This window comes from Anneissia japonica, unplaced genomic scaffold, assembly GCF_011630105.1.
Source record: "Anneissia japonica isolate Jap-2015-1 unplaced genomic scaffold, ASM1163010v1 scaffold288026_len309160_cov177, whole genome shotgun sequence".
Taxonomy (NCBI): domain Eukaryota; kingdom Metazoa; phylum Echinodermata; class Crinoidea; order Comatulida; family Comatulidae; genus Anneissia; species Anneissia japonica.
In genome coordinates this window covers 28,289-43,054 of record NW_022732402.1, presented here as the reverse complement: position 1 = coordinate 43,054, position 14,766 = coordinate 28,289, and the positions used below count along the sequence as shown (strand labels likewise).

Below are 14,766 nucleotides of genomic sequence, written 5' to 3'. Positions count from 1 at the left end.
GGCTTGGGCCGCCCGGGAAAACCCGGCAGGGGAGGGGCAGTTTCCCCCCCCCCCCTCCACGCCTGTTACGACACTGGTTAACACGCCAATCATCCCCCCCCCCCCCAATGAAAAATATTTTTCTACGCCACTGCTCGACTGAGACGTCAATAAGAGCTGTAATTTGTATGGCAAGGAGATGCTGGTACCCTTAATTTGTATTAAGGGAATTTACGCCCACAAACCTTGTAGTTATTAATATTTTGGTTATAATAGAAAATATTTATTTTTTGGTGACGTTACACTCACGCTATAGTTAGCATGCATACGTCATAAGCTAGATTACGTAACCTTTTCCTGGTAAAGCAAACTTTCCCGGCGTGCTTTTTTCATGGATAAACAAACACCACTGCTTTGCACATGAGTGCCTTGTCTAGCTAGGGCTACAAGAGCCGCATAGTTAGCATATAATACTTAAACAAGGTACGTCTGCAACTGAATTATTCTTAGGCCCTAGTTAATTTTTTTCTTATTTTAATTTATTTTTTTCGAAAGTGTACTTTCTATCACATAAAATTGCACTGTCTACTTAGGCCTAGGCCTAGTCGTATTATGCTTCATCGTCCCCTGCTATACACAGTACATCAGTAGGCTAGCCCCACCCCCACGCTACAGTACAGACGTGATTGCACCTTTCTTACCGGGTTTTCATGTAAATTTGCATAGGCCTATTGTTAGTTAACCAGCTGAGTGTATTTTGTGAAAATGAGTACCGCGGGCCACCGCACCGCACAAAGCATTTGCATCACCTCTTGAAAAGAGGGAACTTCGTAATAGTTGTCACCATATCTTCGCTCAATCAAATTTAGCTTACACTTATGCATGGAGGGAGCACTTAAAATAATCATTTCACAAACCGACAAACCCCGAACTTTATTCATGCATTACATAAATAGTTTCATCTTGCTGTACTCCAACATCACTGGCGCATGGTAACAACCAACTGGCAGACCATTTCCAGTCACACATTACTCTCCATAACGCAACACCTCTTGTTCCGTGTCATCTGGATCTAGAATAGGGTGGAAACGAAGGGAAGGCTGACCTTGCCGAAGTATATCTGTCCAGTAGTTTTTAGTTATGAGCCTGGAAAAAGACACAAACCACAGACACACACAAACACACACTGGCGCTATTGCAATATTATGCACCTCTCGCGAGGGCAATAAAGGTCTCGATCGCTTACCATTTCTCATTGCTTACGCAATTAAGCCTTTATACGGACAGTTATTATAACATATCAAATAAAAATATCGTTCGGTCACGTGTGTATCTTAAATGCGACTGGGAAATCAAGAGTTATTTAAAAATGTTTAAACAAATTTTGAAACTGCTTCAATGATTTTGATATGTCTACTTTCCCCGGCAATATTAAATCTGCTAACAGCATACATGATTCGGTAAAATTGTCGAAACCAGAACAACACTGCCCCAGTCGGCGTCACAAAAAGGTACGGTACATTAGTGGAACAATGACTACTATTTAGATCCAGTGAACAGGATCAGGTCCGGTCATGTGTTTTTATGTTATAAATTGGCAAAGGAAGTCTACTCAGAAGAATGTGTAGATTCGCGGTTAATAATGTTGCTTCGAAAAAGTATAACACATTAAATAGACTTGCATATACACAGGAATCCCATTTGTTTTTGGAAAGCCGTTAATGATTGTAAAAGAAATGTTAACACTATAATCACGATCATTTCTCTATATGATGTACTTACTAAATATTATGAATCTAAAGTTGAGACACTAATAAATCAAAAAGTGTTCAAAATACCGAAGCGTCGAACACATTGTATTAAAGTAATATAAAGATTTATCTCAGGAAATTGTTACATTCTCCCCTTTTTAACAGTGAATCAATCATTAAGGTGTATCAAACGAACGCTAAGTTTGCACCATCCTCTGAAGGTGTTACAGTCACCTTAAACACTGCTTTAATTCTAATCTTTCTGAAATATTATCGAATCCTTTAATATTTGTATTAAATCCGGTATTGTATAGTAACTTCTATGACGGTGTAATTGTACTTATTATTAAAAAGGCTAATGATGACCATTTTATACCAATTAATTACCACCCCATTATTGTCTCAAACACAATTTAAGATTTTAGAATTTAGATTCTTAAATTAATAGTATACTAATGTCTAACTTGATCCATTACAATTCGAATTCGTTAATTAGAGAGGAACTACTATGGCCGCCACAAGGGCCAAAGTTGTGATTAACTATAGTGTAAATCAAGGCTCACTTTATGCAGAAGGTGTCTTCGATGGAATACCTTATGATGTACTTCTTGAACAGTTAAATAATACCATATCTGATGAATGGTGGCGATGCCTACATTATTGGTACACCAACCTTTCTGTGTATGTTAAATTGAACAACCACATGGACCATACAATTTTAATTAGTAATTGTACAAGGCAAGGTTTATCTTTATCTTTTTATTTTCTATAAAGATGTGGTTTCTGGTTTAAATGCAATGGAGTGTGGTATAGTTATTGTAAATGAAACTTGCAATGTCTTCTGCTACGCGGGTGACTTATTACTAATTAGTCTCACATCGACTGGCCTTCAAAATCTAATTATGCAAATAAATATAGCTCTCTTATTTTTTTTTTATTTCAATAATTTAAAAGGCAAAACAAAAATAATTGTAACAGTAAAATAGTTCTATATTATATATCTCTAATTATGGTCTCCGATTTAATCCATGCAAAACCACATGTACCGTTTTTGGGTCTTGGAATGAAAGTGAATTTAAAGTCGCCGACTCGTTAATCTGTCTTGATGTTCTGTCAAGTGGTCTCAAATCATCAAAACACGTTCAGGATAGGATTGGGAAATGTCAAAGGGCGTTTTACCTGCTCGCCAGTGTATCGAAATGAGACCAATTTTGAGACCTGGAAATTTAGGGTGGTCTTTGGATTAAAGGGTTAATTTTGTGTTAGTAGATTGAACAGTGTTACATCTTGAAAGAGTATTCTGGAATTAGATGGGTCTTGAAGAATGCACTGTATCTTTAAAAAAATACGCAGTAATTTCTGATCCTAATCTTTAGGTATATTTAGACATGTTTTCAGACTTTTATATATATAAATTGTAAACGGTAAAGAAAAATACTTAGACCTACTCCCAGAGCTACTCATAGGAGCTAAAAACTAATTTATTTTAGTTCTCAAATATGTATTCTTTATGTTGATTTATTAATTAAATTTTTGCTACAAGGTATTTTACAACATTTGTTTATTTTTTTTTTTTCTCTTTAATTTTATAATTGAGGGCCATTTTTTATTTCTTGATTCAATTCTTGCTTATACAGTATTTAAATATTTGAAGATTAAAAAATATATATATCATTTCTATTACCGAATTTTTCGGGCCATTTTTACCTACCTGTCATATGGGGCCATTTTTACCGGGGCCATTTTTTCTGGGGCCATTTTTTCCGGGGCCATTTTTTCTGGGGCCATTTTTTCCGGGGCCATTCTTACCTACATTCCTGGTGACCAGCTACTAGTATGGGCACTATTTAATGCCCTTTAATATTTAACCCAGCTATAAAACAGACAATATCACAATGACATAAACAGCAAATATAGAACATACAATACAGTTGATGTGCTAGAGCAAAGATATAGATATATTTTTGTGAAATGGCTATATGACTGCTATTATAAGTTATTACAAGCTAGTAGCTAAAATGACGAGCTAGGCCTACTACGATGCTTATAAATGCTACCGTATTTAATACTAGGACCAATCATGCGCTTTAATGGCCCGTTCTACATCGAGATAATGCTATACCGCAACCTGGGTACCCATAAATAAGTGGCGGCCGCCAGATAATTATGTGGCGGCCGCCACTTAATTATCTGACGGCCGCCAGTTAACGGATCTGAAATTTTAATTCACTGGTGGCACTAACGGGCTTCCGTAATCTTCATTACGACTATTATTCATTTTCTTCACAGAAAACTGATATTTTTGGTGTTGCACGGCACTGCGGTGAATATGCTGCCAATGGCTGTTTCGATTTAATAATTAAGTCGTGCTTCTCTTCGACCATCGACAGATCTTTGCAACAATGCCATCACTCCACTAATCTGATGGTAGCCGTTCTTAGACTTGTCGGTGTACAAGAGCCTGACTATTTATGTTTTTATGTTGAAAAAAATGTAGGGAGTACGTGCATGTTCCTAATTATAAAGAATTTCATTGTTTAAAAAACATGTAGGTGGTGAATAGGCTTTAAAATTGGAAACTATGCTTGATTATTTTGAAACAGAAAAGAGAGAAAATAAATGAATAATAGATAGTAAATTTTAAAAAATGAAAAAAATGTGTCATTGTGAAAAATATATAGGCCTATGTAGGCTAAAATGCATGAAACCAGTTTTGGCAACAAGTCTTTCAGATTGGGAAGGGCATGTATTTTGTCGTTCCACTTGAAAAAAAAAAATGGAATCGCATAAACGTCCTGTGTGTATTATTCGTCGGTACTGTAGGGCGGCGCTACGGTGGGCCACTATTTAATGCTAATGTTTTGTTGTGTTGGGACTGTTGTCTCAGGTTAGGAGTACGGTGTTCGCGGCATTGGCCGCATACATCACACTTCCATTGTTATTATGACACACCGAACCAAAGTTAATTACATTTAAGAAATGACCTATCGGCGGACGTACCTTCACTAAATGCAATGGCGGGCCTTACAACATGGTCTGCAAATACATAATTTTTAATGTTATTATGAATGTGACAGCCAAATTAATCTGTTTTTTATATTCACAGAACTTTAGACATAATTAGTTTAAATTGTTGAAATATTTCATAATATAGTTTTAAGTGATTTAACAGTAGAGCACAGTTAGCATACTCAAAATTAATGGCGTTTCGTAGTGTAGTTAAACGTAATGGCTATTTTTAGATCATGGGCGAGACCCAGTTTTTGTGTCACTGTCGCTTTGCAGCATCGCTATCTTTAGCTCGCATGTGTAGTAAGTATAAATACAACAGTAGGATGGACGTGGTGAGAAGACGAAACGTACCAGGCTCGGCGAATCGTAGATATAATACATGATTCATTTTTTACTTCAGGTAAGCTTAAATTTGACACCAGACCAGAGAGTTGATCTTGCCTTGGGCTAGGCCTAGGCCATCTCATGGCAAGATACACATGCCAGGTCGCCTGTAATGCAGGGCAGAGTGAGAATATCGACCAACGGAGGGGACCATAGATAGGCCTAGGCCAGTACTAGCTAGTATAATATGGATAGTGCTTTTAAGCCTAGGCCTACCTAATATGTACACATCTAGGTCTACAATAAGCAACCATGCATGGGAATCAAGAGTCAGTGATGATAACTTTACCCCTACGTAATATATAATAGGCTATAGTAATTCATTTCATTTGAAAGGTCTGCCTTTGCTGTGGCCAACAAGCAATTGCATATGTATTAGTCAGAACAATCAGTGGGCTCATTTCTCTAGCCTAATTTGCATAAATGTGTCTATTATTATAACCCTCTAAAAAGACCAACTAAAAAAATAATGGATACCTCTGTAGTCCTAACTCAAACACAAAATGTAAAAAATTAATATAATAATATTTGTCTGCCTAATATTGACACCCATATACTGTAAACATTTTACAGTAATTGCGCGAATGATACTGTAAGAAAATAGGTGTGCCCAATTTTAATTAATGCATAACACATTGGTTATAAGCCTAATTTTCTGCAAAATCTACGCGGAAATCAGCGCTTATTTTTTGCAATGTCCAGTCGGACGGATTTCTAGGCTATGTTCCCAGTACAGGCCAACTTAACAATCTGGATAGGCACAACATAGTTTAAGCGACTTTAGTAGTCCTACCTAAAGAAAATTCTATTATTACCTTTGTGCATTTATGTTCTTTCTGTTCTTTAATTGCAGAATTCAGTTAATCTGAGGTAGAATGATGAGTATCAAGGTGACAGTGGTTGGTGATGGAGCAGTCGGCAAAAGCTGTATGCTTATTAGTTACAACACCAACTCTTTTCCATCTGAATATGTCCCAACAGTCTTTGACAATTATGCAGCTAATATTATGCATAAAGGAAAGCCTTACAGCATTGCATTCTTTGATACAGCTGGACAGGTAGTGTAAACAAATATTTTTTAAGCGCAAGCTTGGTGGTCTGGTGGTAATGACACCAGACTATTTTTCTGGGTATCATGGGTTTGATTCCCACCTAAATCACTTGCAGATTTTTTTCGGAAGAATACACGTAAAGGCTCACGCATTTGGCATGAGACTCCCGCACACTTGAGGACCAAAATCTCGCTCATAATGTAATATTGCCAATATAATTTAAACAACTAACTTTGTTGCTCTCTCGCTAAATACTGTACCCATCATTACAGTGCTTAAAATAGGATGGTTTTGTCGTTAGACATTCAAACTCAAACAAATGGTGGCGCACCACATCCTGGTTGAGGTGCTTGGCTTTATATTTTAAGTAACCTCGATATAAATTCTGATAAGGGTCGGTAAATATTTGAAAATCTCTTTTACTAGTTTTCCGATGAGATTAGATAAAACTAGCTGCATCAACACTGAATATATAATTCTTTTACAAAGCGTGTCGTCGGATAAGATCAAAGAACACACTACCAACCGCCACGCACTCGGCTCATGTGATTGAGACATGCCTTCTCAAGAAAAATCAGCTGGATTCTTAACCTATTTTCAGTTGTAAAAATACTAGCCTAAACAATGTATTTCTGAGCATCTAGGGAAGGATTTTTCCAGGGGGAGGTGGGAAGCATGCCCACGACCACTAGGGGGAGGGGTTTTTTAAAACAAAATCTCTCGTCTGCAAATTGGTCTAACTTGGCATCAATCCAAGTATTTAGGAGTGTAATGAGTATACAGTACTGTAGCGCGATAACACGTCAGGTAGGGCAAAACATCACGCCTATCATATTTTTTATTGAAACTTATGATAATAAAAAGCAATAAAAGTGGAGTCGGCATAAAAATAGGTTAGATGGCTGAAGTGAGATATTGATTGAATGCTGATGGCCACAGACAAACTTCATACTTTTTATGGTTAAAAACATGTTAGTAAAAATCATTCATGCCCTGCTTTTATATGTTGCGGTTACCATGTAGTGCTTTAAATGGTATAAAATTACATAGTTGAATGGATATATTCAAGAGAAATAATTTAAAAACACCTATGTTAGAATCTAAATTTTGTAATAGTTTTTTTAAATAATGTCATGCATATTTAAACATGCAGATCTCGTGGGACATCGCACTGAAACACAGTATAATTTAAAACCAAATGGTTTTATTTGGCTTAATGTCAGTGATGTTGAGGCCTTCTACTAATATGTTATTTCTGAAATTTTTTTACTAATGGGATTTGCTTAAGACAGTTACCTTTAAACTGTTATAAAACCAATAATATAAATAAAAATTTAGTTCATTGATATTTTCATTTCATTATTTCATCATCAAGTTACTGTCATTGCTAAGGATTTCCTGCCTAAACATCAAAAGGAAACTGAGGCTTCCTGCTTGATTTCATGCAGAAAATTTCTTTCCTTGACTCAGTGATTTTCCCAAAACAGATTAACGATGGTGCTGTTCCATTGAAGGAAGGCTTGAGTTTGTCAAAATTTCCATCATCATAAAATCTGTATAAAACCTTGAAAGTTCAACCTTTACATTGAATAGCTCCTTTAAAAGTAACTTCACATGAAACACATAAAAACCAAATGATTTTTTACTGATTTACCATCTTTTTACTACAAATATCTGTATATTGGTTGCCAGCCACTTAAAAGCCAGGTCTATAAAAGAAAAGGATATAGAATAAATTTAGGAGCAGTATTTTTGTTACGTCTGTTCATTGACGAAGAAACTATTTTGTCCTAATTTTTTGAATAAATAATTGTGCCCAACAAATTAAGCAATTCAATTTTTCAATTTTACAAATGGTATAATTCTGATGAAGGGAAACAAATGTTAAATGGAAATTTAGGAGAGCAAATTTTTATTCTGTCAATTTAGTTCATGCATTCATGTTTAATTTCATGTTTTACATATAGATTTATAGGCCCACTTCAATAATACGAACATCTCGCTATTGATTTTTTTGCAGGAGGACTATGATAGATTGCGACCATTATCCTATCCAGGAACAGATGTTTTTCTGCTTTGCTTTAGCGTTGTAAGCAGCGCTTCATTAGCTAATGTTCGCTCAAAATGGGTTCCAGAGATCTTGCATTATTGCCCAACCACACCAATTGTTCTGGTTGGTAATAAAATTGGTAAGTTTCTTTCCATCCCCTACTTTTTATCCAAAGAGCACACTGTGTTCTTTAATGTGAACATACTGTAGACCATATTGCATACTAAACTATGAGGTTAAACATCTCTTCCAAAAGATGGTGCACCTCTGTAAACTTGCATTTCAGCAGTATGAATAGAATGCATCATGAGACCACCTTTTAAAAAATCTGCTCACTACTAAATCACTATTTAATCTTATTTTGATACATAGATTTGAGGAAATCTGACCCTCCCTCCCTGATACCACAAAAGGATTGCAAAAATGTGGCCAAGGAATTAGGTCTGCCATACCATGAGACAAGTGCCCTTACCATGGATGGGTTGAAAGAACTATTTGAATATGTAGTAAGTAATGTTTTACTCCATTGCTTATGTTATAAAATACTGTACAGTACTACAGTATCTGTATTTTACTTAACTGCTGTTCCAACTTCACACACAAGATGCTCATTTTAATCTAAGTCTTAGGGAGTGAAGTTGTTTTGGTCATCGGAAAAAAATAACCGTAAAAAAATAACTGTAACCGTAACAGGAATCAGACCCCAGACCCTGGGATTGGAACTCAAGCATCTTAGGCACCAAGCAACTCATCTCCACTACCAACATCACCAGTGGCATAACCAGGGGCTGCGGGGGGAGCGCGGGGGAGCATGCCCTCTCCCAAAAAAGCTTGCGCCCCCTGGTTCCCCTATTGAAAATATCCAAGTAAAAATATCATGCTCAAGTACTGTAGTCAAAAATTTTTAAAAATCAGCGATTTCCAACCCTAGCTTCGCCCCATCAGCCCCTCCTCCCATTTGAAGACTCCTATATACGCCACTGAACTTCACTACCAACTGCTACTGCCAATCAATATTCTCAAGACCATGTAAAATTTTATAGACTTTAAGACACTATGTTGCCATGCTCTCCCCTCTACTACTGGGTCTGTTTTGCGCCAACCTTGTTTCTAGAGTTCAGAAACTGGTTTTGTTGTACTAAAATAACATTTTTAATTGTTGATAAAACAAAGAGGCAAAGTATTAGCTGTTAACAATGTACAAATTTCTTTAAAACATTATTTGCTTTATTTTCCTGCAGATAGATGTTGCAGTAACACAGAATACGAAAACTAAAAAATTGTCTTTGTTTGGTCGAGGAAAAAATTCAAAGCCTGTTCCCCTTCCTCCTGTTATGCCCCCTGCTGGTAAGTGATGGTGATATAAGATATAACAGCTTTGTTCATTGTATTGTTTTTGCCTAATATTTTGAGTATGGATGAAAAAAATTGTTATTGAAATATTCATTTTCTTAAACATTCAGAGGATATGTAGACACATGTTCCTTTAAAGCATGACCTTTGATTGAGCGAATCCATTTTTATCATGATGTTTTGTGTTTTATAACACTCCTAAATAGATTTTGTGTGACCTGACATTGGTTATTTACACTATTTTGTCACTCATCAGGAAAATTTTGTTCCATTTGTTTGTTCCCATTACACGCCTTCATCTAATACAGTGTTTTCATTGGTTGAAAGATGATTGATTGTTCCATTCTAAAGATGGTGGACCTAATATTGTTTTCATAAAATATCAAATATTGTCCAAAATTGGAACTGAAGTGTTTTACTGATGGGAAGAAATGTAAGCCTAATTTTATTTTGGATGAAATATTATGAAAGTCTCAATCTCATTGAATGGAAGTCAGTCTTTCAACTCATGAAAATATTTTTCCCACTGCACTCAAAACCATTAGCTGTCTAAGGAGCCTTAGCATAATTAAAAGAAGTATCAATACAATTTTGTGGATCAATTTCTGAGCATTATGAAATAGTTTTATAAAATATATAGTAATGAGGTAGATTATCAACTTTCTAAATGATAGATTCAAAGGCCATGCAAAAATTTGATTTGACACAAAATGGCTACTTACAGGGCGGGCCAACCCAGCCTTAAAGTTTTTCCACCCAGTCCAAAGCTAATTTCATAGCCCTCCATCCACCTTCGTAAAGCCCCTTGCCCAGCCTTAAATTCCATTCTTACTATTTAGAGTTTACCAATAATATTACCAACTCACCCTTAATGTTCTACAACCCTCCCTTAGTTTTCTTACAGCTACAACCCTGTATATGTACAGAACCTTAACGTTACATCTTTACTTTATTCGTAGGCCAAGCTCCATGGATTGAGATTAAAACATCGCAGTTCGGAGAACACTGGTTGAATGCGCTCCAGGAACCAATTCACACAGATGTGACGTTCCTTGTCGGTGATCAGCAGATAGATGCCCATAAGCTGGTGTTGTGTTGTGCTTCCAAGTTCTTCGCTCGGGTATTTGCTGTGCAAGCCCCATCAACCGTAAGTAACTTACATACACTTATTTTTTTTATATTGACCAAATGCAATGGACCTTTCAGACAGTCAATGAAACTAAACTACTGACCAATCAAAACAGGGACAGGAAGACACGCCTCTTCTACAAACACACATGTGTTGTCCCACAAGCACATACGGTTGTACACTGTTGTTTTGTAGGACTTTAGCAATGATATCCAAGGGGTGGGGCTAAAGCCAAATTTACATTGCTGTCAGTGTTGCCACAAAGGCCACATTTCTGCTTCAGAAAAATAATATTCTTCAATGCATTTTGGTTGAATAAACACACACAAATTTCATGATAATTTTTACCATTTTTGACTGGGCAAAGCCTACAATAACACTGACTGTGGAATTTGAATTTGATTTGACTGTACACTGTACAGTATATTAAAAGCTTTGAAAAATATTATTGATGTTATTAGTATTATTTTTGTTATTATTATTATAAGGGAAAAAGGCACCAGAATGCTCCAAGCGAATCTCAGTAGAACAGTACAGATGTCAAACCAATCATCGTTCTGATGTTAATGGCCAATATTGATGATAATTATTATTAATACTGTATTAATATTTCTGTTAAGTTTTTTTTTTTTTTTTCTAAACTAATTTAATGGTAATGAGTATTAACTCAGAATGTTTTCAGTTGAAAAATAACTCTTGTATATTGTAACCAGATTAAATTATTTGAATATTATTATTTTTTTTTCCATTTTGAAGAAATTCACTTTTAAATGCATGCATTTATTATGAGGTCAATTATTCGCTCAACAGAATAACAAAAAGGTCAACAACTCAGACAAGCCATTCCAGCCAAGTGCCATTAATGAAGGGAAGATTCAAGGACTCGCTGGAATATTACAGGAAAAGAATGATGATAAGTCTATGAAGACGTTTGTCACAATCAGCGCTGACATTTCGTACAAGTCTTTCAAGCATTTGCTTGAGTTTTATTATTCAGGTATTTTGTTTTGAACTCTGACTCTGAACGATTATTTATTATAAACAGAAAAGTGGCAACATAATGAGTATAGTTTGCTGGGTTTACTGGTCAATAGGACCTTAGCAGGGTAACGCCCCAACCCCAATAATATATGATTTGGGTAGGTTGGTAAGGGTGGGAAACTTTGTTCATTTTGTATTTGCTTGTGTACATTTTTGCTGCTTGTTTGGCAAATAATAACCGATAATCTTTTCTGTGGCAATAAATAATTGAATGTTGATTCTTGATTCTCTTGAGATAATTCAAAAATTATAATTTTTGCAGGACTGCCATGCCTAGAGCAGAATGAAACCCAGGAAGAGCTTGATAAATTGAAAGCAGTTTCAAGGATTTTTGATGAACCAAGACTGGAAGAAGTGATCAAGAACATAGAGAATGATGAGGAATTTCTGAATCCAAGCATTGGAACTTTCCTTAATGATGAGATGGGTAAACAAGCTAAGCAGATCTTTCTAAACCAATCTGGATTGTCTGACATCAGGTTCAATGTAGAAGGTATGTTTCTTTCAGATTTTACTTAAGCCAAGCACTCATTACACCCGACGGTCTTTGACCGACGCGATTCTATAGAGAATGCGACACGCTTGCAACAGATTGTTCAGACTGCCGCTGACAATCAGCAGACGGCATCGCTTATTTGAATTCTTGGAATTGGATTCGCCGGACGAAAGTTGTACGACCGTTGTATGGTGCACTGACTGATCGGCTTCACTCATATTCAAAAATATTAGTATTGTTATTATTTTTGTTGTTGAAGCTGTTCGTAAGGTTGTAGACCTGCTACTGGTACCATGTAGCCCAGTACTACCTGCCGCATGGTCAGTGTGTTGTCAACAAAAGCGACTCCCCCACATGGTTTTCCAGCCTTTATTAAAAGTTTTTGGGAGATCCCAAGTGTCTGGGAAGTCCTGAGAATCTCTAAGGATTCCCGGAAGCAAGCAAAAAAAAATATGAATTTGTAGATTGTGTTTTAACTACTTTACAGAAGTCAGTTCCGTTTGGTATCACCATGCACAGCAAAATAAATTAAATTAAATTAAATTTATGTTTAGAAAGCTCATTTAACCAGATCTCCCGAAAAGGATTTCTTCGAACTTGGGACCCCTGTATTTCTATGAACGCAAATTATAAATTCACATATCTTTCAAATGTAGGTACAACCGTGTTTGCTCATAAGATAGTTCTAGCAACAAGAAGCGAAGTCATGTCGGCCATGTTTAGCGGGAACTACGCTGACGGCAACTCTGGGGAAGTTTCCATAACAGATGCAACTCTGGAGAATTTTCTTGCTCTTCTGGAGTACCTATACACGGACCATTCACCAATCGAAGGCAAAGACTCTATTGGAATTATGATTCTTGGTGATCGGTTCTGCCAACCTCGTCTGAAGAACTTATGCGAGTTGTACATCACCAAGGAAGTAGAGGTTGCCACAGCAGATAGCATTGCAGGTGCTGATATTGATGTCATTGGACTACTGAACACAGCTCAAGTAATTTTGAAAATTTTTTTTAACTGTTGTATGCCTATATATAGTCATGATGTGCCTATATATGGTGATGATGTGCTGTCATCATGTCCATACTTAGGCATATCACCTGTTTTTTTTTTTTTTAATAAAATTTTAATAGTCTGGTTAAGGCATAAATCTATTCCTGATATTTCACAGTGGTTAATGTCAAACATTTTAAGATAGGAAAAAAAATAACCTTAGAGGAAAATTTGAAGGCATCACAATTTATGTCACATGTTTGTATCAGTTACCCATATGGACATGATGATGTCATATCACTTCCATATATGGGCATGGTGATATATACACATATGGGAAAATCGCTTGTTATTGTCACATACCCTTTGGGGAAATTTAATGATGTCACAATTTATATCAATTGCCCATATACGGTATGAGTATGATGATGTCATATCACATCTATATATGGGCATGATGATGTAATATACACATATAGAGTACTACAGAGTTCCTCTATATACCATGTGGTAGTACTCCATTGCTATTGTTGCAACATGTGTTCAACCGGATGCCATTTTCTCCACTGACAAACCATTGATCCCAATTTCTAACATAATTATTGAGATGTTGTATCTTAGTTTTTCTTTGTAAATTTTAATTGATGATTAAATGTGTGTTCGATAACTAATATAATGCGAGCTTTTGTGTTTTTAGTAGATTTTATTGGTAAAATATTAGATTTTAAAATGCCTATTCCAGAAAGCCTATGAAGTCATTCAGGCATAATGAACGGTAACCAACGTCTGGTTGGCAATAGTGGGTGCTACATGGCGTTGTGACGACACAACTGTGGTACTCTATATAAGCAAATCAGATGTTTTTGTCACAATAAATTTGATAATGTGGATATGGAACTAGATTTTTAAAAGAATAATTAAATTTTAAAAAAATATTTTGTAATATTATGTTAATTTTAGATTATTAACTGATTCTGTGTTTTTTTCCCTTTATTTTCTTATTAGCTGTATAATTCACAACAGCTCTCCGACTGGTGTCTTCACTTCATCTCGAGCAATTACACAGCGTTTGAAGAGAAGCCAGACTTTTGCAATCTAAGTGACGCGAACATGGGATATGTTACAAAGAATCGCTGGCCACCTCTAGATTACCTGAAGGAAGTAAAGGAATATGAAAAACTGATTGCAAAATCTGGTGAAAATGATAAATGTTTACTCATGTGATAATCTTGCGCTTCATACTTTCTGTGGTCGGCAGCAAGATACCCAATTTCAAGAAGTAAAGGGTACCCATCTAATCTACACACAGGGTTTTCTGAAAGTGCATTGATTGGCAGTCATGTCATATCGGAAAAAGATATGTCAATTATGTGGCTCTCTGTTAACACACTTTAGTGCACTCACAGAAGTGTAAAGAATGAGTAAATATTATCTTTAATTATATGTATAAAATATCAATATATATATATATATATATGTATGTATATATGTATATATATATATATATATATATATATATATAAAGA

The 14,766-nt window shown here is 35.8% G+C and overlaps 1 protein-coding gene across 1 annotated transcript; it reads left to right on the top strand.

Annotated features, from left to right (window-relative positions):
• Positions 1-4,960: 4,960 nt before the first annotated feature.
• On the top strand, positions 4,961-14,490 carry LOC117115675 (rho-related protein racA-like). The gene is made up of 10 exons (XM_033259580.1): positions 4,961-5,142; positions 5,980-6,184; positions 8,199-8,367; positions 8,601-8,734; positions 9,470-9,575; positions 10,541-10,728; positions 11,521-11,707; positions 12,014-12,244; positions 12,904-13,241; positions 14,246-14,490. Exons 2-10 carry the CDS (start codon positions 6,002-6,004, stop codon positions 14,462-14,464), a joined length of 1,755 nt encoding a protein of 584 aa, XP_033115471.1. The 5' UTR covers positions 4,961-5,142; positions 5,980-6,001; the 3' UTR covers positions 14,465-14,490.
• Positions 14,491-14,766: the final 276 nt, after the last annotated feature.